The 26,569-nt window shown below is 28.3% G+C and overlaps 2 protein-coding genes across 2 annotated transcripts; both read left to right on the top strand.

Moving 5' to 3' along the window:
* The first annotated feature begins 15 nt into the window (after nucleotides 1-15).
* Nucleotides 16-22,227, top strand: LOC107445092 (uncharacterized). Its single transcript, XM_071180052.1, has 6 exons — nucleotides 16-205; nucleotides 4,088-4,345; nucleotides 6,563-6,679; nucleotides 7,918-8,006; nucleotides 20,127-20,614; nucleotides 22,083-22,227. The coding sequence occupies exons 1-4, from the start codon at nucleotides 143-145 to the stop codon at nucleotides 7,990-7,992; spliced, it is 513 nt and encodes a 170-aa protein (XP_071036153.1). The 5' UTR covers nucleotides 16-142; the 3' UTR covers nucleotides 7,993-8,006; nucleotides 20,127-20,614; nucleotides 22,083-22,227.
* LOC139424783 (uncharacterized) lies at nucleotides 16,488-20,612 on the top strand. The gene is made up of 2 exons (XM_071180380.1): nucleotides 16,488-16,502; nucleotides 20,127-20,612. Exons 1-2 carry the CDS (start codon nucleotides 16,488-16,490, stop codon nucleotides 20,610-20,612), a joined length of 501 nt encoding a protein of 166 aa, XP_071036481.1.
* Nucleotides 22,228-26,569: the final 4,342 nt, after the last annotated feature.

Raw genomic sequence — 26,569 nt, 5'->3', positions numbered from 1 at the left:
AGAAAATATGATTTCATTTCACATCTATTGTTTATTAGAGCTCTTGATGAAGATAAGTGTTATAGTGGAAAACAAAGGCTACGATAAAACAAATGGTTGAGTGTTTCGTCCAATTTAAAGCTAGAGTATAAGATATTTTAGTATGCCAGTTATTATTAAGAACGAAAAAACAAAACCAGCACCTGAACTATTACTAGCTCAATTGGTAAGTTTTTCGATTTAATTTATATTTGTTATCGACAAAGTGGAAGTCTGACATTGTATACAATGACGAAAATCGATCATTAAAATAAGAAATGCTTAAATATTTCATACATTGCCTAATCATTGAATACGAAGCAGAATAATAAATCAGTGAAGTGTGAACTATGATTATTTCAAATTTTCAATTAGTATGATAATACCATATAAGTATTATGATAAAGTAATTACTTGGAGCTATAAACACATTCCTATTTTATTTATTTTCTACGAAGGTGGTAAGAACCCTGCTCGCTGCCGCTTACCAAATCCGATGATTGCTTCACAATAATTGTTTTTTCTTGGCAGAAAAAAGTTTTTTCTACTGAAGTTAAAATTGGGAAAAATATACTTCAGGGTGCCCCTTGGCGAAATTGGCGACTTATGTTTAACGCCATTCCTGCTTGTGCGGAACACTGTGGTAACAGCAGGAATGGCGGCCAAAACTTTATAAAATTGTAATGCACCCAATATAAGCAAGATTAATTAACACAATAAAATGGACTTTGAATTGAAACAAAAATTAATGGACTAAGCACAGAAGGAAAAAAAACACTTTTTCATTAAGCTTGAATATTCTTAGATTTAGGTGCACAGAATTCTATAATAGCAGTTAGATACTGTCTAAATTTATCATGAATAGAATCTGTGTACCTCCATCGCCACATAAATTCGGCGAAATACGAATCGAAAAAGGCGTCCGTGGTACCGAACTGGCTGTGACATTTTTTTTTACAGTCCCTTTCTATGACCGCCCACATACCTTCGATCTTATTGACCAGAAGCAAAAGTAACCTTACCAGCCGGTATCCACCGTAGAACTAACGAACCTCTGAAATTACATATACTGTTGAACATTTAAAAATAAAGCTGAAATCTAAACCTATCAGAATCACGATTCGGTTTTAACATCGCCCAGCTTGGCGATCAACAGCTATCACAACTTGGATCAACAGCTATCCACTTACCACGTCCAAATATTATTATCTATTAGTATTATAAATACTTAGATCTATTGGTACAGAAGTAATTTTTCTAAGTAATCCTTTTTTCAAAATGACATTTATATTGTTATAACAATATATTATTCAAACAAATTTGATGAGTTTGAAGCAAAATGAATGATTTGAAGAATGAATACATTAAATAATTACTATTTTCATTTATTTAGAATATTTGCATGACTCGCTTAGGTTAAATGCGGCATCAAATATTTTAGATGCAAAGATAAAGTAAAACAACATTAAAATGCAATTCTAAAATGTAATAATTAAAGTTGAAGTAAAAACAAACTTAGAGATCTTAAATAATAATGAAAACAATTTATGTGGAATATACGTTTGACGTTACGTTTCTTCAAGTTCATAACTCTAAAGCTCCTATACTATTCATTCTCTAATTCAGGGGCTCTACATAACTTAAGTTCATAATTTAATATTTTCGCTTAGCAAATGGGCGGAAATATTCAATGCTATTTTTGCTTGCATCTCATTGTGCATGAAGCTGATCGTTAAGTTCTAAATCATTTAACGGATCTTTTTAACTGTAATTTATAACAGTATATTATTGTTATTTGCACAAAAATAATAATTGTAAAACGGTTAATAAGATTAATCCATCTATCTAAATAGCTCTATCTTAAAATGTAGTACCGAATTACATTATAATAATTATTAAAAAAAAACTATTCTCAGCAAAAGTCTTAAACTCTTGAATTAAAAGCGTAATAATAGCAGTACTGGAAAATAAATTTAAATTAGGGATGCAGAAATATTTATAGAAAAACAATACCTTTATGACTTTTATTAATTTTTTGATGATGATAACCAAAACAATATGGAAATGAATGAGGAAAAACTGGATCCTACCACGTGATTTTCCGGCCAATAAAAAAGCACGAGCAACAAAGGAAAACTTCTACACCATCATTAGATTTTTATATATAGTAAGATTCTTTAACAAAAGTATAAATTCTTTATTACTTGCTATGCATTATAATGCGGAATAATTTTTCTGCCGAAATGTGTATGCCGTTGGCCGGTGTTCCCTATACTGAAGTGTATTTTAAAGCAAAGATTCATTTCCCAGTATTCCTTACACTGATATTTTATAAGGCAAATGACCATTGCCAGCTATACACTTTTCGGTCCTTTCTTACGGTGATGTTTATTCATGGTAAAGTAACATTGCCCGGGATTCCTTACACTGCTTTTTTTCTTTATCGATTAAACGAATTCCTTTGATAATAATCAAATAAGACTGTTAAATTAAAATTTGCATTTCATAAAAAAGTTATTTTAGATAAAGAAAATGCAATATTTATTTAAGCAAAATTTTCAACTAAGTAATATTTTCAAAAAATAGTGAAAGAGAAATTAATGTACAGTTTTATTTTTTTCCCGAATAATTTGCATCTGCCAACTATTAATACCATGCTTTGCGTAAATTTCATTTGTGATTGAAATCATACAATACATGATTCTCATATTTTTCCGTTATTCATTTCAAAAAGTTGGGTTATTTTCGATGGTTTTCCCTATTTTTTAATCATACGTAACCCATTTTATAAACAAAATTAATTTATTTTTAAAAAAAATGCTAGGAAAAGAATGGGTAAATTAGAAAATCCTTTTTATTTTAATCTAATAAATATTTAATGAAGTCGTTAGCTATATAAAAATTTTAGTTAACTTCAAAGTTTAAAAAAATTTTCTATCATAGTAAATTTCTAAAATAATTTATTTCATTCTGATATCCAATAGTTTAATGAATTATTATAGATTTAGGACTCGAAGTATTAGTAAATTTAAAGTAATATATTAATCACAGAAAATTTGCTTAGTGATATACAAAACGTATCTTTTGTAATAAATTCGAATAAAGTCTAAGAAATACATATATGGAATTATACTAAATTGAAAAACAATTGCATTCAGCCTCAGCAAGGTCTCTTTTATTGTACTATTATTCTTTGTATGAATGAAAACATCATTAAAAGTAACCGAATTGTCATAGTTTGGCTGTGCAGAACTCTAAATTTCAAGAAAATAATTCAAATCTGCCAGTGGCGTACGCAAGGGAGGGGTTTAGGGGTTTAAACACCCCCCTTGAGCTCAGACAAAATGGCAAAAATAAAAATTTTAGTAGAAATTATGCGAGCTATTATTTTTTAAGACCATATAGTTTTATTTGCCTTATGACTACTTTTTTTTCTCACGGTATTTCTCAGAATACTGNAAATCTGCATCCTTTTAAATTATTTTTTCATTCGATATTTAGTTTTAAGTTAGTAGTTACTTGTAGTGGAATTTATTAGAATACTTAGATATGTTCTCAGATTTTATAGAAATACACCTTACGAACAGGAAGGGGAAAATATAATTAATTAATTCCAGTTAGCTATGCTTAATAAGAATGCGGTAATAAGTCAAGTTTGGAAAACAACTGGATACCTGCAACGGACGTTATTGTCGATGAAACGTAGCATTCAGAAGCCAATTTGGTTCGACACGCACACGTGACGTCACTTACAGGTATCCAATTTAATCTGAACTAAATTACATGGTTAGGCCTAATCAGTTCACTTTTTCTCGGGTTGCAAGTACCCAATTAATTTAAAAATTACCCTAAATAATGCTGTTTATCATAGTACTCTCGACGGAATTTTACGATCTGGTAAAATTTCATAACAAATGTTATTTACACATCTAGTTCCTTTTTTAATACAATAAAAAATCAATTATTAAGCTAAATTTTACAAAGATTAAACTACATTTATTGTACAAAATCAAACTGAATTCCTAGGGTAAGAATTACTGAAACTTTACCTTTTTCTATTCCTTATTAGATATTAAGTGCTATTTTAGTGCTGGTAGTTGGACACGCTACTTACGAGAAAGACTATGAGATACCTAGGTTTGTTCTCAGAATTTATAAAAACACACCCTATCTACATGAAGAGGGAAAAAGAAGCATTCCGATCAACGAATTCCGAACCTCTTACACAGCTCTCTGTCTTCTTGTAGTTTCGGCAGCCTATTTCTTCACAAACCTCATTCTTTACCTCACTTGCAAGTGCACTTTAGAACTCTATAACACTATACTAGTAAGCTATTCTTCAATTCACTTCATTTCATTTAATTTTTTGTAAGCCCTGTATCCTATTTAAAAAGCTTTGTGGAAGGATGTTGTAAGAGACATTTTTGAAAATTTGAGTTCATTTACTCATTTCCCTGCGATTGCTACAATTGTTTCTTTATTAAATGCCTTAAGATGATAAAAAAGATTGTTGAATCGAAAATTAAAAAATATATACAGTTAAAAGGGGATCCCAAAATGATTCATTCTCTTAACACAAACTTGTTACAACATTAATTTTAAAAAGAATTTAGGCATGTTGTTTTTTTTAAAAAATCTTTTAAACTGATACACTGACTTACCAAATAAATTACTGTGTTAGCGTAAGTTACGCAAAAACAAAAGTATTTATCAAAACTTCGAAGGCTGACTAGTAAGGAATATTTAACTACCTTTCAATAATAACTGATTTCAAAATTATACAATGATGAACAAAAATTCCAACACCAAGAAGGAGTTGTGCCAGATAAATTAATTTGGTAGGCTTGTTTATACAACTAAAAGGACGACTTTTCAAATTTTGCGATTGGCCCATAAGTTTGGCACTAGTTGGTATCAGGTTTGCTTTGAATGCCTGTTCGAAAGTTCGCAAGAATTATTTTTCGTTAAATTTTGAACTAGTGAGTAGCTGATAGTCAAGAATGCCTTTAAGAAGACGAAGAAGATATTTTCAGCAGCTCACTGACTTTCGTGTAATGGGCTGTGAGAAGGTGAATTTTCTTTCCGCGAAATTATACAAAAGACTGGAGAGAAATGTATCCACCGTGCATGATTTCATTTTATTTTATAACCGTCGTTGAACAGCAGATCCAATTTTTGGGTTTCGACTACTAATGTTCAACTCCGTAGCCTTGTAATTTTGAACCCGATCCAGAAGACAAGGGAACTAATAGTTCAAGTATTGGGAAAAATTTGCCTTAATGGAGGACCTCTTGAGGGAACTAACCCATATTTGTATTACATGGAGAGGAAAACCACGAAAACTTCCCATGATCAGCCTGACGTCAGAAGGACTCTAATCCATGATCCTTAGTTCGTTTTCTTACTTCAACTCGTTCTTTTTACAAAAACTAATTGGGCACAATTGGGGTTAACAATTGGCAATTTTTTGCTCTTTTAAACGAATTATTACCACATCTCTTTTAATTTTTTTTCAACTTAGCTTTTTTTATTTTAATATTATTATTGGCGCCAAAAATAGTACTATGAGTTTTTGCTTTTTTCTTAAACGAAATGAATTAGTATCATTTCTCCATAAATGCTGCTTTTTATAACCTAGCTTCTTTTATTTTTCAGTTAGAAAATATTTCCAAACTTAATTTAGCATAATTGGCTTCAATAATAATACAGACATTTTCCACGCTTCTCTAATTCACCATTAATTTTAATTTTTATTATGTAGCTTGTTTTTTTATTTTAAGTTGTATCTATTACCAAAATGAATCAAGTAACATTTTTATTAGCAATAGTATGGCGATTTTACGTTCTCTCTAACCGAATTAATACTTTTTCTCCATTAATTTTGCTTATTTCAATTACTGGTTTTAAACTACTTAAATTTATGTAAAAACGTTTTCAAAGCATAACTATCAATCATGCAAAGCATAACTACGTTTCAAAGCATAACTAACAATCAAGCAAAGCAATCATATGGTTTAAGAATACTAATTTGATGACGTAGTTCACTTATGCTAACACGTTGATCATTGAGTTCATCTGACATAACGAATAAAAAATAATGCATTAAGGAACTCGCAATAAACTCTTTTTTGATTAATGAAAGCTAGTAAATATTACTGATCTCATCGTTAAAATATTTATCAGAACAGAATCGTCTGCAGTTTAATTTATTTCAATGGCGAGTTCTTAGTTAATGAGAAAATTTCCCTTTTTTAATGTCTCTTGAGAATGATCTATTCGAAATTTTTGAATGATTTTCTGGATCGGGAGGTAAAATTATCTTTTCCATTCACTGACCAAATTTCAGGAGGACAAAAGAAATGGTTCTGAAGTTGTAAAGAGAGAGACATAAACTCTTCATTTTATTATTGTAAATATCCCAAACAAAGAAAGTTTACATAATAATAATACAATTTTAATACTATGTATGCTTATAAAATAAATTCTAATTTATTGTAGGTGGTATTATAGTTATCTCAGCTTACATAGAACATTTCTTTTTTAGATTTTGGTTCAAGATATGGTGTTTTGTTTTCTCATGTTTATCTGCAGTATAGCTGCTGCTGCACATCCAGGAGAAAGGGCAATTAAGTGGAGAGAAACTGAAATATTGATTGCCTCAGTAATCACTTATTTAAGTTATTTGTCATAAATTGCATCAGAAATCATTCAATTGTGTTATATGTAATTCTTATTGCTTGCATCAGTATTCAATAATTTAAGTCATATGTTATCAAAACTTTTTTGCGTGTTTATTTTGGGATATTCACTACTTTTGTGTAATTAATAACTCTTGTGTAATTAATAACTCTTGTCTAAACTCTAGTCGACTGGCAAGGGGACTTGTCCAGCGTCAGAAACTATAAAATATTTTCGATATAAAATATATATTTCTTGAAACAAAGAAAAGTAGGAAAAAAACTATTTCACGTCAGTTAGTTTGTAGGAAAACTTATAACGATGGACAATAGTTTTTTGTGCAATTCTTGTATATGATGGTTTTCTGTTTTGTAATCTTTTTAAGAGACTACAAAACCCTAAAAAATTGACTGATTTGAAATATTTTATTACTTGTATTTAAACTCAAAATATTTTCAAATCCACTAAAAATTTAGTTGCTCAATCTGCATTATTTACAAAGCTATGAGATGTTTTTGAAACAAGGATTATGGTTTTTTCAGTAACAAAATTTTTAAATACTTTGGCTCATAGAGGAATTTTTGGGGTTTACATACTATTGAATTTCTAATGTCTTTTTCTAGTAAATATGGAGCTTTGAAGTAATTATTTTATAACCAGTACGATATATCTATTAGAAAATTACATAGTATTATCAATTTATAAAATATTGAAATTTTTACAGTATGACCTGAATTTTTCTTAAGTTTTCATAGTGAATACTTAAACTGATGTATAAGTAAATTAATAGTGCCAATGATCATTGTAATCAATAAATAATTGTTTTTCGCAAAACATGCTCGAAAAAGACGAATTTATTAAAAAGTTTTAAATTGCGAAATCTCTCCGATTTTTTTGGATTAGTAAAACAAATACGCAGGATCACAAAAATTTAAAAATAAATTATTAATTTCCAACAAACACATGCCAGATTTTTTCACATTCAAAAAAAATTAGAAAAAGGTTTTTTTTTAGATTTATTTGAGGAAAGATTAATTATCGCGTTTCAAATATTTAGATATAAGTAGATAAAAATAAAAGTAATTTTACAGATTTTGAAATTATAATATATAGTTATTTGATTAAAATTTAAACAAGAGTTGAATTCGAATTTATGCTTTACAAACACAAAAATATTTTAAAAATAAATTTGATTTATTAAAGAGTTTCATTACTTTTTAGGGTATATCTATGTTTTGTTGTGTTTCGTCAGGAGTTGGAGTCTATTATTCATATTGGGTTTATAGAGGGCTTTAAACTGCTTGAATCATGTAAGTTGCTGTTTTTTAAGAGAATTTTAATTATTCTAACATCTGAAATATTTGATATACTATTCCTTATTAAAATTGCACTGCGAAAAAAAAAGTATGGTCAAAACTACCGGAATAAAGTAGAAGTTTCCGTGTTTTTGACTCAATGGAAACGACAAAAAAAACTCGGTAACTCTTACCGCAGCCCTTTGGGAATGATTTTGGTAAAATTATCAATAAAATATTGTTGTATAACATACGATAAAATTTGGTAAATGTTGCCAAAATTTGGCAATTTTATTATGATATCTGAGAGCTTGGTGCAAAAACTATTTATTCGGTTAAATTTAATTTTCAGTTTTTTTTAAAATTTTTTTTTTACTAAATTTGTGATAATGCGAACTATAATTTGAAAAACAAAGTTTCAGGTAAACTGTTGCCATATGAATATGGAAAAATTTCTAAATGGAGCGTTTTGGATTTATTAGCCATAATTATGTTCTTTTTCCTGAAATATCATTATCAATGTCAATGAAATTAACAGTAGGGTAATTGTACTATAACTTTTTCCTTTGAGGAAGAAAATATCTAACTTATAAAGAAAAATCCCGAATAATAATTCTCAAAATTGTATATATTATTCCAAAGTAACATTAAGACTGAAACAGAACATATAAAAATTCGCTTTCTGCAATTATAAAAATTTAGTACTACATATCAAGCTAAAGCTAATTAATAAAACAAGTAATGTAAAGAAAATTGAAGTCAATTCTTGCTTAAGTCAACAAAAAAAAATTTTTTTAGTTGCTTTTTACTCCTAAATATCATTTATATGGGAAATTTTTTTCTCCTGTATAAAACTAAAATTATAATTAAATGTAATTAATGAACTAATATTTGAAAGACAACTGTATAAACAACGTCATCCTCTACAAGTTTAAAAAACGTATTTGAACTTAAATGAATGAATAAAAAGTATTTATTAGCAATTGAATATTTGAGCAAGATATAATAATTAAGGGAAAGGGTGAACTAGTAGTAGGAATTGAATGATATCATATAAAAGACATGTCACAATAAGCAATACTAAATTTCTCACGTTATTCCAAAATAAATTTAACGATCAATAACATATCAGGTAACATATAAATCAGGTAACATGTAAATAAATCAGACAACATATAAATAAATCATGTAACATAGAAATAAATAGGCAGTAAAGCTATAATTGAGAGCGATTAACTCAAAATGTATTTAAGTTATATCTTTTAGAGAATTATCAAAATTAACAATTCTAAAAATTTTACATGATTTTTAATTAACATTAAAAAATAAGTTTATACACAAAGAAGTATCATTAAAAATATTTTTTGCAACTAAATAAATAAGAACAGCTTTTTTATTCTAATATATTCAATTCAAACTAAATACTTTTATTTTAATCATACAAAGATCTTATTTTCAAAATTTTGCTTAAATAATACGAGTAGTATATTAAAAGTTTGTAAACGTAGTTTTTCTTTTAGTGTTATGTTAAAAAGTATAGATCTAGTTCGCATTTTTAATGAAAGATTCATAAAATAATAGTTTAATATTTCGTAATATTTTAAATTCATAACGGAAAACAATACATGAATAATATTTTCGTAGAAAATTTCATATATTAATATTTCTCTCCAAAAGGAAAGCGTAATGGTATAAAACCATTTCACGTTTATGTCAGCATATTGGGATTAGATACAATATGGCTCTTGTATCAAAAAGGTTATAACGGTTATTTAACGTTATTTAAAATTATAACGGTGTTTACCCGTAAATTATTTATTTATCTCTTACTTAACGGTATTTTAATTTCTAATTTGGATTAAATAGATATTTAATTGCTATTGAAGTTATTTTCAACTATTTAACAACTAAACTGCTTATATTTAATTTATTTTGCCATTTCAGCTAGTTAAGTTACATTTTTATAAAATGGTATGCAAATTATATTTACTTATAATATAAATTTTATGTAAGACTGTGTTCAGTCAAAGTATGCATTTAAAGAAATAAATCAAAAGTAAATATTTAAAAAAATTCTGAAGAAATATTAAATACTATTTATTCGTACTGTTGTTAAGTTGATTTTTGGTGGAAAACATTTATTGAGTTTTATAGTAAAAAACAATAACAACAAGAATTTCAACAATTTTGTGAATGAAGCTACATACGCAACTGAGAAAAACGATTAGAATTAAATTTTAATCAATTGGAATCGGAAAATAAATCTGCGGAACTAATCATGTGTTAAAACAATTATAAATTTTGGGATCTTTAGACTAATAATTTTTACTTTTGATGTAAAAATTCTTTTCGTTCTGTTGTTAAATAAGTTTTTTGGTGGAAAACATTTATTGAGTTTTTAGAGTAAACTACAACAAGAATTTCAACAATTTTGTGAATGAAGCAGCATACGCAACTGAGAAAAACGATTAGGTTTAAATTTTAATCAAATGGAATCGGAAACTGAATCTGGGGAACCGATTATGTTTTTAAAAAAAATTTTGGGACCTTCAGACTAATAATTTTTACTTTTGATGTAAAAATTCTGTTCGTTCTGCTGTTAAATAAGTTTTTTGGTGGAAAACATTTATTGAGTTTTTATAGTAAGCAGCAACAACAAGAATTTCAAAAATTTTGTGAATGAAACTGCATACGCAACTGAGAAAAACGATTAGGTTTAAATTTTAACCAAATGGAATCGGAAACTGAATCTGTGGAACCAATCATGTGTTAAAACAATAATAAATTTTGGGACCTTTAGACTAATAATTTTTACTTTTGATGCAAAAATTCTGTTCGTTCTGTTGTTAAATAAGTTTTTTGGTGGAAAACATTTATTGAGTTTTTAGAGTAAACTACAACAAGAATTTCAACAATTTTGTGAATGAAGCTGCATACGCAACTGAGAAAAACGATTAGGTTTAAATTTTAATCAAATGAAATCGGAAACTGAATCTGGGGAACCGATCATGTGTTAAAAACAATTTTGGGACCTTCAGACTAATAATTTTTACTTTTGTTGTAAAAATTCTGTTCGTTCTGTTGTTAAATAAGTTTTTTGGTGGAAAACATTTATCTTTTTATAGTAAACAACAACAACAAGAATTTCAACAATTTTGTGAATGAAGCTGCATACGCAACTGAGAAAAAGATTAGTTTTAAATTTTAACCAAATGGAATTGGAAACTGAATCTGTGGAACCGATCATGTGTTAAAACAATAATAAATTTTGGGATCTTTAGACTAATAATTTTTACTTTTGATGTAAAAATTCTGGGAGCGGGGAAATGCATAGAAATAAAATCACTTTCACTTCGCTAAAGGAACACCAAAAAACTTTTTTTTAATGTCACGTTAAAATAAAAAAAAATCAGAACTCTTTAGAAATAAAATGGTTCGTGTCATGGAAGAGGGTTAAAATGCTGCATTAAGGTATAATTTGTTGGAAATCGAGAATGCGTCAGTCGTGCTCAGCTGCATATTTTAATGAATACATCACGATTCGCAGAAATGGGTGCTACTGTCTCACATTTTTTTCTCCTGGAATGAAATATGATGAAAAAAATATGTGATGAAAAAAAGTGCGCAAAAGACTCTTTTATTTTTCGAATGAATTGGTTATTCACTTCCACAAAAATACTATGAACTAAATTAATTTTCATAAAAAAAAGTTAAATTTCTCATTTTGAAATAATTATAATCTTTCGTTCCTTAAAAAAAAATGCTTGAAATATTTGGCTTAATTTCAAATGTCAAGCTGATATCGACTTTTTCGTTTTTCTTAATGTAGAATTTTTCAAAACTGAATTGAACTTCATTTAAAGCTGAAGATATCTCATTGAAATTATACAAATGAGTGTTTTTATGCTTACAAATTTCTCTTTGAATTTTTTTAAAAAAAAACGAGAGAAGTATTGAAAATAAAGTATAAATAAAAAAGTAGGTATTTTAGAAACTATTTTGTTTACTATTTAAAATATTAAGGGTAAATTTTAAACAATTATGTTATAATATTTAAAAAAAGCCATAATATTAGTTTTCTTTTTAATTTTTTACTATAATTTCTTAAGTAAATTTTCCCCCCAGAATTTTCTTCTCTTTATTAAAAAATTTTCAGTGTCATTGTCACTTTTTTAGAAGGTCAACTTTACGTTTCATTTCATTTGATTGCGAAAAAACTATGAAACTTAAAAACTTAAAATTAAGAAGCAAAACATTCAGGAAGGAAGAGTAAAACAAATTTAACATCCGATATTCGAGAACATTATATTTGAAAATTATTAACTGTTGATTGTATAAAAAAAATACCATGCGAGGCGCTCTAAAAACCACAGAAATGAATCTACAGAATTGAAACTTGACACTCTGAAGGAATCATTTTTATTTATGAACTTAGGGCGAGTTTTTTTTCTTCAAAATTTTAATTTATTCGAGTATTATTGTATGATGGAGTGCTTATTTTTGGCTTTATATAATAAACAATTGTATTTTTAAGTGGCTTTAGTGAATATCCCTTGGTTTTAAATTAAACAATGACTATCTATCCATTATTGCAGTGCTTCCCAAAGTGTGGTACGCTGACCCTCAGAGGTACGGGAACAGTTTAGCAGGGGTACGCGTTCTTATGCGAAATATCTTGTAACAACCGAAAATTTCAAAAAATTTCATTTAAAAACAAAGCTAGTCATGAAAATTTACGATTACGCAATTTTCTATTTGCTATTTTTTTGCAGAGTTAGCAGTTAATAGTTAGTGGTGTCAACAGCCAGTTGTGATTTTTAACTTCTGTGCAATTTTTTTTATCACAGCAAATACAATATCATCCTTCTTACTGATGCAAATAAACTTAATAACAAAGCTTGCACCAAAAAAGAAAAATAAATTTTTAAAAAAATATATAATTTTTTTTGTGGTACACAGCGTTGCGAAAAATTTAGAAAGGGTACACAAAAGTCATAAGTTTGGGAAACACTGTGCAGTATTGTAAAAAAAAGTATCTACTCGAGACCTTCATTGCATAAGTTCACGCTTGACGTGATGTCAAAGTAACAAAAAAAATTAAACTCCATGCATGGAAAAATCATAAGCACAGCCGTTGTTTTGGGTATTCAATTTAGAGTTACATTTTGTTTTGCAGTGCAAAAACCTTTAGTCTCAGAAACTTAAATTTACATGCAGTACGAAGAAATAAAGAAGAAAACTCGATAATAAGTTTGAGAGTTATATAGTAACAGTTAAACTTGTAGTAAAAAATAGCATACGGATCGTTCTACAGACCGCAGAAATGCAATTGCAGAGTTTAAATTTGACGTGCTGAATAAGCAAAACGGTGCGTTAAAGTTGAGCTAAGTTTTTATACATAAGTTAGAATGTTAATTAACGTGAAGTTAATTAAATACAGCGTCGTATCGCCCATCGAATTTGTTGAAATATAATTCCTTCTCTCATACATCCTTTACTTAACTTAGATTTATTATTTGGTTATGTATTTTACTGTAACCATGATACATTTTTGTTTTGTGTAACTGGCAACTTCGATGCATAGTTAGATTGTTTATGTTCCACGACACATGGCTTCACGCCTGTCTTTGTGTTAAGTAAAAAATATATAGTGAAAGAATCTTTGGGAAGGAATATCGAATGTGTCACTTAAGAGAATCGATACTTAGCGGGTTTGGCTTACTCGAAATTAAATAGAAAGGACAGTTACTAACGTAAACAAATGCCCCGCTTAAACATACTATGTCAAATTTAGGTATCCGTTTAATTCATTCCATTAACAAAATATGTTTACATAAAATTATAATAATTATATATTTTATTAAATGAATTTTTTATCAACTCTTAAGAATAAAAAGAAGCGATGATTGAGAATTCTCAGAAAAATTTGCTATGGGCACGTCTGTGGTAATCTATGGCAAACATAGAAACTTATATGGCATTATACCTTACACCTATATTAACCATAGAAATTCGTACCGTATTCACATTGCAAGACGTCATACGCCTGTGGTTACCATAGAAATTTGTATTGCATTCATTTGATAACCATAGAACTTGTATGGTTTTATATGGTGGGACACCATAGCCTAATGTTACGATCAAAGTGAAGTAACTTCGGCATATGGCAAACTAATGGAAACACATTACACGCTTGCGTCATTCATATGACGCAGGAGTCAAGGGACAAGAGACGTAAATATACAAGATACAAGATCAAGATCAATGTAACGTCATTCATATGATGTCTCTTGTATCTTCATCAACTCTCATGGTCGCTTAAGAGACACTGCTACCATTTCGTTTTAAAAGTTTATTTTATTAACTCTTTCAAGTAACGCGTGTGAAGCGCTTTAAAAATAAATTAGTACATACTACCACTCAATAATTTTGATACACATTTTTTTTTAGTTTTATCTATTTCCCTTTTATTCAATTTTTTTATCCAAAGCATGAAAATACTATACTTTAATAACCGAGAAAAAAAAGTATGACTGAAAGTATCAAGATGTCAAAAATCTCACCATGTGCATGGCTGTATGGGAACACAAAAAGCTCTGTATTTTTTCCGAAGAGCTTTTGTATAGATCTTGGCAAAATTAACAAAATAGAATAGTTTCATAATATGTAATAAAATTTGCTAAATGTGGTAAAATTTGGTATACGTGGTATCATGATACATTAAAGAAGGACATAAATACCATTTATTTGGTTAAATTCACCTTGTAGCAGTATGAACTATAATTTTGAAAGCCAGAATTTCCTGTAAACCGTTACCATATGAACGGAATAATTACCAAATGAATAGTTTAAATATTATATATTTTGGTTATATTTACCAGAATTATGTTTTTTTTTAGCAGAAATTCTATTACCATACACTAAGATAATTTCACCAGAATTTCGCGTGCTTTCCTTCATTTTTGTATCAAATATTGACCTTAAAAAGCTAAAAAACTTACTTTTTGCCCACAAACTGAAACTTCAATGAATAACTTTGATCACTGTATCATATTATGCAAAATGAATGTATGTGATCTGGATCATTTGGACAAGTGCATCCCAGATATAGTTAGTACAAGTTGAAACCGACAGATGGAATGATTTAATGCAATTTGAATCACATTGGATCTAATAAAATGACCCGAGTTTGCAGATTGGTGATTACTTATAAAGGGTTTTACGATGGATTTTAAATCTTCGAGTAGGCAAAATTGTGTAATAAAATTTATTTCTTTGCTTTGATAAAAAATTACACTCAAGTTTATAACTCGTTTTTCTTGAGGAAATTGTAAAAGAAACTATTAGTATATTGATGACGTTAATGCTAATGACGTTATATTCCAAGAATGTAGAGGGAAAAGGCTAAGCAAGGTGCACTCCAAATATTCTTTTTTTTTTTTCGTTCAAAAAAAATTCTATTTTCTCAGCAGTTTTTTTAATAAATTTAAAAGAAACTGCTTAATTGTATTTTTTTAATAATTCTAAATCTTTTCATTTATTGATATTGCTTGTTCGACTAAACTTTTTTTATGTATCATTAACTTTTTTCCTTTTTGCTTTTCTTTTATAAAATGATTAAAAAGTCAAAGTTCATAAAATAGTAACATTTCTGGATATTCTTTTATTTAGCATGGAATTATGTTACGAATTTAAAACAAATAAAGGCACCAAACTTAAAGTAATTATATGTAATTCAGAAAGTAGCGATTGCTTAGTGGTTAAATCAGTGGGCTGTCATTGTGAAGGTTCGATACCCAGCTTGAAGCCCACTTAGCTTCAGATTGATGGGTACCAGACCATGACCCACCTGGCTTACAATGGGCTGTTGCGGGAATACTTTGCTTCATATAATTTGGAGAATTTTAATCCAAACGCTATTAAGAACAAAAACATTTTTTCTAAGTGCTATTTGGAAAATTAATTATGCATAAACATTTGGAATTTTTAGCACTCTCCCACTGAAAAAATAGTCATTATGACACTGCGATTCTTCCCGTAAAACAATCTTATTTTGAGACATAATCAACGTGGTGTTCCTTCCTTAATTTGAGCTTCTTCGAGTTTCTGACTTCCTGAATTTAGATAATGTAGTTTAGTTCTCCAGATTTTTCTTTGAACCATTTCTTAGAACACTTTCTCTTTCCAAAATACCTTTTTTCTTCATAGTAATAAAAGAGTCACGTTATAATATTTTCCATTGTTCACTAAAGAATGTTTTCATTGTGATCCTTTGGGATGATCCAAATGATCATATAGTTGCCCATTATCACTTATTTTGAAGATATTTAAAAGATTTGCCCTAATTTTTGTTCTATAGAAGAAAGTGAAAGCAACTACAAAATTAATTTTTTTGCGTCAATATATAAGGCAACTCGAATTTTCGAAAGTCACAGTTATCGTTTGCAGTTGCTTGTCTCTAAAGTTCCAGGCAACGAAAATCAAACTCAATTCAAAATGACTGGATTTTCAGTGAGTATAATATTATAAAATATTCCTTTTATGAAACAACTGATAATATTATTATTAATTACTTTATAAATCAATAATACATTTATTTATAATAGTGATATTCGAAGTATTAATTGGAAAAAATTTAAAAACGTAGATAATCAAAATAGTTTAGATATTAGTATAACATCCAATTTCATATACAGTGAAACTAAATGAAGTTGACCACACTTGTGGACTACCTGTGGACTACCTGTCTAAATTGAAATCTATAATCACTCTCGGAATTAATAATGTTTAGTTAAATAAACCAAAATTTTTGTAACTTGACTATCTGTTCATCATGTATGTTGACCACTAAAATAAGGGATATTTGTCTAGGAGTATTAGAGAATGCTTTTCTGATCCATTCAAAAGTTGACAGAAATAAAAAAAATCTTAGAAAATGTCCTTTTCCTTCATGTTGTGTATTAGAGTTTTATTACACCATCTTTAACTATACGATATTCAAAATATAATTGAAAAAAATGAATAAAGGCTAGATAATTATAAAGTTTAGATATTACTATCTACAACCAATTTAATATTAAAGAAAAGCTTGTCAAGTTGACCACACTTATAAGTTAACAGCATGTCTAAATTGAAATCTATTATCGCGAACAGAATTTATCCTGTTTAATAAAATGAACCAACATTTCTGTAACATGATCACATGTTCATATTAATCGCTGAAATAAGTTATATTTATCTAGGAGTATTAGAGAATGCTATTCTGAACCATTCATAAGTTGACAGTAATAAAAAAAAATCGAAATATTCTTTGCTATTATGTTGTGTATTAGAATTTTATTATACTAGCTTTTACCGTGCAGTATTCTAAAAATAATTAAACAAATTTTTAAAAAAGGTTAGATAATCATAAAGATTAGATATAGGTAATCTAATTTAATATTAAAAAAAAGATTGTCAAGTTGACCACTTTTGTAAGTTGACTACGTGTCTAAATTGAAATCTATTATCACGAACGGAATTTATCCTATTTAATAAAATAAGCCAAAATTTTTGTAACATGACCACATGTTCATTAAATGTTGACCGCTGAAATAAGTCATATTTGTTTAGGAGCTCCTAGGTTACAACAAATAAAAAAGAATCTTCGAAAATGTCCCTTGCTATTATGTGCATTAGAATTTCACTAAATTCGTAAAATAATATAAAAAGTTAACATTTGAGAGTTGACCATAAGGGAAAACTATCGAGAAACTTTTGTCTGAAAAATATATGTAAGATCATGTAACAAAATTACATCATATTCATTTCAACATATTATGAAATTATTTATTAAAATATCTTGATTTGATACGGATTACAGATATATTTCTTTAAACTTATGAGTTTAATGTTGAATTTATGTAACGAATTGGGATTCATTCTGGTTATTAATATAATTACGATGGATGGTGTCCTATTTGAAGAATAAAATTTTAAAGCCAAACAAATTTCTTCAATTTGAATTTGATTGATAACTACGTAATATATGAAACAAGCGCATTGTAAATAACATAACATATATCAAAATAACATGATATATAAACTGACTGAAAAAAAATCCCCTTCTATACGTCGACCACTAAAGCTAGTCACCACAAATAAGTTGAGTTAAAACTTGTTTTTTAATCGATAAAATACAGCTTTTTTTTAAATTTTTATTAGATTCAAAAATTAGTTGCTTGAAAATAATTAAATAAATCAATGTATTCCATATTGAAAATATTCTTAACAATGTTTCTTATAATGCTATTGCTATAAGAACATTAATTTGTTTAGTTGATGCACTGAATAGTGAAGCTAAAATAATTCTTGACATTAACATTAGACCTGAGTTAGTAGCCCGTTAGCTAGAAGCCCGTGGCCGGTAGACGCTATTAACTTAGAGGCTACTTTTTTTTTAAAAAAAAAACCTAATAAGTAAGTGACTGATATCGATTGGTCCTTTTAATTTAATATCCACTTTCTGAAAACTTTTCTTTTTGGTAAGGAAAAATTATAATTTTGATAAAAATTGATATTTGAAGTAATCTACGGCTATAAAAATTGTAAAAGTTATCCGGCTGGTTTTGACACATTTTTTTTTAAAAAAGCTGCATTAAAATTTTAACTGTATATTTGGTAAGCAGGAGTCTCATAACTGTAATTTTAAAGTTAAGTTTAAAAATTTATGAAAAAGTTTTCAATATAAGAACAAATTTGTGCTTAAAAACTCTAAAATTTGTGATGAATAAATTTTAAAATAATTTTTTTTCTAGATCATTAATGTAATTAGTTGTGTTTTGAACTAGAATCTCCACAAAAAAAATTTTTAAAGACAATGAAGTAGAACTAAATGAATTGTTTAATATTAAATTTTTTGGGGAAAATTCTAAATATTCTAAATTAAATCTTAATAAAAATAAGATTTTAGTTCAAAGCTTTAGCTTAGGTTTTTGTTCAAAGCATTGCTTACATTATAGAAAATTTACAAATAGAACTTTAAAGAATTCTATAATAAACTTTTTCTGTAATGTGTGTAATCGTAAGGAATTTTTCTCAAATTCCTTACGTTCTTCAGAAAAAGCTTTTAAAATGCAAGAAAATTATGAGAAGAAAATGAATAATTTGAAAATAAATTTCCGAAAATAAATTTTATTTGTCTTAAAAATATGATTTATTAAAAAAAAGGTTAAAACTCTCAAAGCATAAAAAAATAATAATAAAATCAAAAACATTTTAGTTTTGCTTTTGGGATTCTACTTCCGGTTACTGTTTTGCCTGTCAACATACGAAAAACTACTCCAGCTTCATTTTAAAAAATATAAAGGGTTTTGAATGCCAATGATCTAAAGTTTTAAATATAGACAGTAACAAAGAAAAAACATTACATTTTGGTCGAAATTGCCGATTTTCATCTAATCGAATGCCTAAAACATTGAAGTCGTAGATTTATTTTTTGCAAAAAATCACATTGAAAAAAATTTTGTCAGGAATATTTCTACTACATATTGAGTGCGGATGTAATACTATTTGACGATCACGAGGAGTGCATTCATTTTCAATCACGGCTACCACAATTTTAATTATAAAAGCCGTATTAAGATAATGTGACTAGCTCAAAATAAGTTAGAAAATATTAACTTATTTTTTGTACTTTAAGTTACCCAAAAATTCGTCTGAATGCTTAAGATTTACTTATATAGTGCAGAGGAATTCTGCATATATTGTGCAGATCAATACATGAAATCATTATCTTTTCGACTGAATGATAAAAGCCATACAACTATTACATGCTGTTAGAAATAATTACTAATTTGAACCTTTGGAAATTTTAAGAAATTTGTATTTTTCAGTAATTAGTCTAAAAATACAAAACCAAAATTATTATTAAATTATAAAATTTCATGCTATTTAATATGAAATGCTTGAAGAAATTAAAAGTTAAACTATTTTAAAATGAAAAAATTGAATAAGACATTATCTTTTCGACTGATTGATGAGGCATAAATTATTGCGTCTTTTGAGCTTATCTTCAAAAGCTGAGCTTATAATTAATTAAATTTTAAAACTTTTACCTATGCTTTGGATTAACATAGTCTTTCATTCTCCTTTCAGCTTTCGATTTTTACTGTAGCTATCGTCTTCGGACTTTCGTCTGCCACTCACGGTGGTAGTCGCGTTGTTGTAAAACCTGCAGCTTCTGTCTCATACTCCAATCCTGCTTATGCGTACCCTCCACTTCCTCTACCTCCAGCTCCAACTGCAACCACTTACAGATATGACTTCCGATACAATCCATTAAAATACGGATATGCTTCACCCTCTTTCCCTGTTGCACCATTGCCTCAAGCAGTACCAGTGCCACAGCAATACGCTGTTTCTGCATATCCTGTATCCTATTCATGGGCAGCATATGGACCTCCCTCTGTACCAGCAGTTCCTGCTATGCCAGCCTATGCTCCACCAGCGTACAGCCCTTCACCAGCTTACAGCTCTCCACCAGCGTACAGCCCTCCACATGCTCATCATTTCATCGATCGTCAACTTGCTGCTGCTGCAGCAGCAGCAGCTGCACATCGTTATCATCACCACCATCACTAATTGTAAGTCTTAATTGAAATTAATAATTATTATTATTTTATCGATCAAGTTTCAATCAAATAAATTTCTTTTCTTATCTGCGAAAATAGAAACTTATAATCGAAAATTTAACCACTTTCCAATTATTTAGAGCATTTAAGTATTTACTAAAATCTTGTGTCTGATGACAATGAAAATTTATATTTATTTTCGATCTCTATAAACAGCATTTATTATCATTTTATCACAAATAGAATTTATCGTTTATAAAAATCCAACCACTTTTCAATTAACTTCTCAATTAACGCACAACATAAAAACGTTCGGATCAAATTACGGTGAAAAGTACTGGCACCCTAAACATTCGCAAAATCCCTTTTTACCGTAAAATTTTATACCGTAATTTTTACAATAATATTTATCTAATAACAATGATTCTATGATTTTACGGTAAATATTACTGTAAAAATTACAATACATCAGATTTTTTTTATGTAAAATTTTACGCTAAAATGGATTTCACAGTAAATTGTTCTGGCACCCTGAGTGCCTGTACTTTTTACCGAAACTTTATCTAGAATTTTTTACAGTGTAGAGCTCAGTGCTGGGTAACAGTACTAGCTTCTAACGTCTCCACATTAATGAGAGCAGAATCAATTTCGAATAATTTTTTATTTTTATTTTTCGGACAGCTCAATTTTTTTATTGTCCATGTCGAATGCGATAAAAGTTAAAATTGTCACAAGTTTTAAGATTCACTTATTTCAAGTGGGCAAAATAAGAGAAAATAATTGTTGGTTCTTAAAACTAATAAACTGAAACCTGAACTTAAAATTAGCTAATACAATAAATATTTGTTTTGATTAAAAAATGGACTGTAATTTTTTTCTGTAATGGTAAATTTCAAATAGAATAACAACAACAAAAAATTTCAATGAACTTTAATGACTTATTTATTTAATACCGTTTAGTTCTTACTTGAGTAACGTATTAGTAAGTCTAGTTTAGTTTAATAAAGTAAATTTATTAAGTAACTTTAGTTTCTAATTATGCCGGGATAGCCTGGGTGGTAGGGAACTGTATTCACGTTCGCGTCGAATCCAACTGGCTGAAGATTCAGGATGTTGTAAATAGTGACTGGTGCATGTTAAATCTACCAGGTCACAAAGTCCTCTATGTTCTCATACCAAATTATCCCCCTGTACTGGATTGGAGTTTGATCGCTTTCTGGTTCAGGTCAAAATTCCGGTCTGTTCAAGAATGAATGGATGTATGAATAGGTCCACCATGTAAACGGGTGAGAAAGAAGTCAAACTCTTGTCCATAGATGGCGACACGGGAAAACAAAAACAATCGAACCCCCAGTGTCTTAATGGCTGACGATAACAACAACAATTCTTAATTATGTAGCTTTATCGCTTGTATAAGAATTTATAAGTGATAAAATGAAAAATAGAAAATATTCATAATTTTTTTTATTTTGTATTTTAGGTTGTATTGAATATTTATTGCAGTACTGTAACAAACTATGTATCATTATTGAAGAAAGTATGTAAATGTATGTAAATGCCCTTGAATATGTATTTATTCTGTAGTTTTAGTTTGAAGAATTTAAATAAAATTTATTAAGAGTTATGAATCAGTATTTTTATATGTTATTGTATTGCTTTACATTTTGTAATAAGCTCATTGGACTAAATTACTCTCTCAACAAACATCATGAAAAACTTAATTTAAATCCGAGTAACTCCGTACCTGGATTTCTTGATAATTACCTGGATTCAGTTAGTAAAGTGTGCTTGCGCTGTTTTGCAAGTACGATACGCAAAAAAGGGGGGAAATGAATTACTCTGATTAATTATTTGATCTAATGTGAAAACGATACTTTACGTTATGAAGTCAGACACGAAATGTAGAATCAAGCACGTATACGTGGCATCGGCACATGTAGCAAAATATAGCACCGGCATGTAGAATCAAGCATACGACGCCAGAATGCACAGATTAATGATGATTACGTATAGAGCAAAACCAGGATTCTTATTTTGCTAGCGAACATTTCATACGGACCAACCTGAATAACTTTTGGACGAATGATCGAATCTTCACGTTATAGGACTCAATCTTACTGGTTCAAAGGGTTCAACTGGTTTTTTGGACGGATTCGAATTTGTGACCCTTAAAATGTAGGAATTAGCATCAATTTGGGAAATATATACTCTCTACCCTCTGAGCCACCATGGCTCAAATGTACAATCTTAAATTATTTTCTCAAGACTGATAACTTCGTAACTATATTCTTTTACAATTTTGAAGAAAATAAACCATAAGTTTTATTAAAGCAACGCCTTTATTTCCTTCGTCGTTTAAATTATGACATTGTAAAGTAATACTCATCATCAAAAATTTGTTTACGAACGAAAAAGATTATAAATTTAAGTTAAGTTCAAGTTGGAGTAATGAAGAAGCCTATTTTCTAAATATAAGCTTTCAATTTTTGTTTGTTTCGAAGCTGTATCATTTAGGTATAACTTCTGTGTTCTAAGTATGACTGATTTCTGTGCGTTTTGTATTTTATTATCCATTTAAAAGCAGTAGTCAATATTAATACTATGTTTTTAATTCAATCTACAATTTTATAATTTTGAAGAAAATAAACCATAAGTTTTATTAAAGCAACGCCTTTATTTCCTTCGTCGTTTAAATTATGGCATTGTAAAGTAATACTCATCATCAAAAATTTGTTTACGAACGAAAAAGATTATAAGTTTAAGTTAAGTTCAAGTTGGAGTAATGAAGAAGCCTATTTACTAAAAATAAGTTTTTAATTTTCGTTTATTTCGAAGCTGCATCATTTAGGTATAACTTCTGTGTTCTAAGTATGACTGATTTCTGTGCGTTTTGTATTTTATTATCCATTTAAAAGCAGTAGTCAATATTAATACTATGTTTTTAATTCAAGATAGATACTCAAAGAAAAAATTTCTGTTAAAATTACAATACTGTACAGTAATGACATTTCCGGTAAAATATATGTTACCGTAGCAAGAGAATGTCGATTTTCACCGGTGAATGTCAATAAATGCATAGTCGCTTTGTTGAATGTCCGAAATATTTATTATATCCGATTTTATGTCAATTATTTCGTTGATATTATTATATCTATTCGATATTTTAATATCTGCTGAGAACACATTAGGAGAAACATCAGTGTTCGATGTACCCGTTAAATACATACTGGCTAGTGGCACTTGACCTTAAAACAATATTGATGTAGGGCCTACCGGGCAATGCCACTAAACCTTAAAAACCATCAGGTTGTACCATCAGGTCATCATGTAGGGTATACCGGGCAATGGCACTTAACTAGAACTAGTATATATTTCGGACATTTACCAAAGCGATTATGTGATTGTCATTATTCACCGGTGAAAGTTAACAACCACTAAATATATATATATATATATAAAAATATGGGTTTATGAAACCAAAATGTACGATATTTTAATTATTTATTCGGTAATTTTTTTCGTCCATATGGTAACGGTTTACCGGAAATTCTGTTGTTTAAAACATAATACAAATGGTTATAGTTTTTATTACCAGACATTTAGCGAAAAATACAATAATGAAAAGTGAATTAAATCGAATAAATTGCTATGGTGCTATGCTCTAAGATAACATACTAAAATGAAAAAAAATTTACCATATTCACTAAATTTTATAACATATTATCAAATTATACTTCATGGTTAATTTCGCAAAAATCATTACGGTAAATTTTGTTTTATTCTGATAGCTATGATCATACTTTTTTCCTCACTGTTGTGGCCTTTACAGTAATAGAAAACGTCATTTTTTGTATAATATTTAATTAAATAATATTATACAAAATAAATTTTTAAACAAGCAATAAAAATAAAACGAAATTGTTAAAATATGAATTTTATTTTAAATAGGAAACAAGAAAATGCAAATCTCATAAAGTATATAAATAATGAACTAATGCTTAAACAATGAAATTTTCTAATATATTGTTATTGGATCAATAACATATTGAACAATTTCATACTCGTGTTATACCGGCTTCTATCCAATGCCTTTCATCGAAATTAACTTGAACTCCAACCTTAGGATATTTATTGTTAGGATATCGGATATCTATTGTTTAAAACTCTGGAAATAGAAGAATCATTTTCGATTGGACGGTGCCTGAAAAGAAACAAAATATACCATTACTGTTGTTTGAAGTTTGCATTTCAATAAAATTATTTGAAGTTATCGGCTAATCTTTTAAGTTTATTATTTGACAATATTTACGATAAGTCACACCTTTCAGAAGGATATTTTTTAATTTTTGAATAAATACCACCCTACCTTATTGAAAAGAAAAGCAGAAAATTAATTATTGTTTTTCGTATTTCTCTTAATGCTTTAACTTCACAGAGTCTTTAAAAATAAAGGAATTACTAAATATCTATGAATCACTAAATATCTAATGGATCATTAAACATCTATGAATCTCTAAATATCCATGAATCATTAGATATCTAATGAATCGCTAAATATCTATGAATTACTAAATATCTATATCTCACTAAATATCTATGAATCGCCAAATATCTAATGAATCATTAATTATCTATTAATCACTAATTGTTTAATGAATCACTAAATATCTATATTAGTTTGAAAGAGAAGTTCAAATTTTTCTATCTTTCAATTTGATTCAAATATTGTTAATAAGTAAATATTTTCATAAATAAATATTCTCAGTTAACTAAATTGCAATTGTTTTTTATTTAAGAAAAGATTTTAGTAAATAATTTATGTAATATATTATTTGTATCAAGTATTTTTTATGTAACGTACTTTTTATAAAATACAATTTCTTATTGAATTTTAAATAGTGAATTTGTATGTTTGGATCTTTTAACAAAAATAAAATGGCGTTTTAAAGTTCTTTTAAACTTGTCAGAAATCCTTTTTTTTGAATTTGCAGTAATGTATATACGACATTTTTATCATGCATTTTTTTCAAAATAAAGTGCATACTGATATCAAAAAGCGTTTTATGTATTTTCTTATTCCCACAAAATAAGAATAAAAAAAATTCTACTTCATTTTTAAGAAAAAAATATTTATTTTCTTAATTTAGTGCTTTTGTGATGCTTTTCAACCGCTGGATTTGCTCAAACTAATTTGATTAAGCTATTTAGGCTTAGGTCTTTATAATATTTAAAGAAGAATCCCTCTTTATTAATTTTGATAAAGTTTTGGAAGTGCAATCTACTTACGTTGTTATTTACTTCTTCAAGAGAGTGTATCCGACAGCAGCAGGAACAGCAGCAACGGCAACTGGAGCAGGAACATATTGAACGTAACTACTGGATGCAGCAGGAGCGTAGGCGTAAGCATAGGGAACACCAAGACTGTAGGATGCAGTAGGAGTAGAATATCCAACTGGAATAATTGGACCCAATTGGGCTGTTGCCAAAGCCAAAGCGCAGATGAAAACGATTGCACTCTGAAAGACAAATAATTCATGTATTTTTTTGAAAAATAAAAAAAAATTATTTAAATTTGTTGCGTAGGCAACGTAATATGAGCATAAACAGTTAATCAATCATTGTAAATATCTATGAATCACTAAATATCTAATGAACCACTAAATAGCTATGAATAACTGAACATCTATGAATCACCAAATATCTATAAATCCATATATATCAACGACTCACTAAATATCCAATGAATCACTAAATATCTTTGAATCACTAAATATCTATGAATCCCTAAAGATCTATGAATCACTAAATATCTAATGAATCACTAAATATCTAATGAATCACTAAATATGTATATAAGCTTTAAAGAAAAAAGTTCACATTTTTTTTATCCTTTAATTTGATTCAAATACTGGTTCAAAGTCATATTACCTAGCTTACTATAAAATCAGTGTGGTGAAAAACTAAATG

Source organism: Parasteatoda tepidariorum, chromosome 4 (assembly GCF_043381705.1).
Source record: "Parasteatoda tepidariorum isolate YZ-2023 chromosome 4, CAS_Ptep_4.0, whole genome shotgun sequence".
Taxonomy (NCBI): Eukaryota; Metazoa; Arthropoda; class Arachnida; order Araneae; family Theridiidae; genus Parasteatoda; species Parasteatoda tepidariorum.
This window is presented reverse-complemented; position numbering and strand designations above follow the sequence as displayed.

Coding starts and splice junctions, on each gene's coding strand:
- LOC107445092 (XM_071180052.1), top strand. CDS start 143: ATGCCAGTTATTATTAAGAACGAAAAAACAAAACCAGCACCTGAACTA. Junction 4,346..6,562: donor AACTCTATAACACTATACTA/GTAAGCTATTCT, acceptor TTTCTTTTTTAG/ATTTTGGTTCAAGATATGGT. Junction 6,680..7,917: donor CTGAAATATTGATTGCCTCA/GTAATCACTTAT, acceptor ATTACTTTTTAG/GGTATATCTATGTTTTGTTG.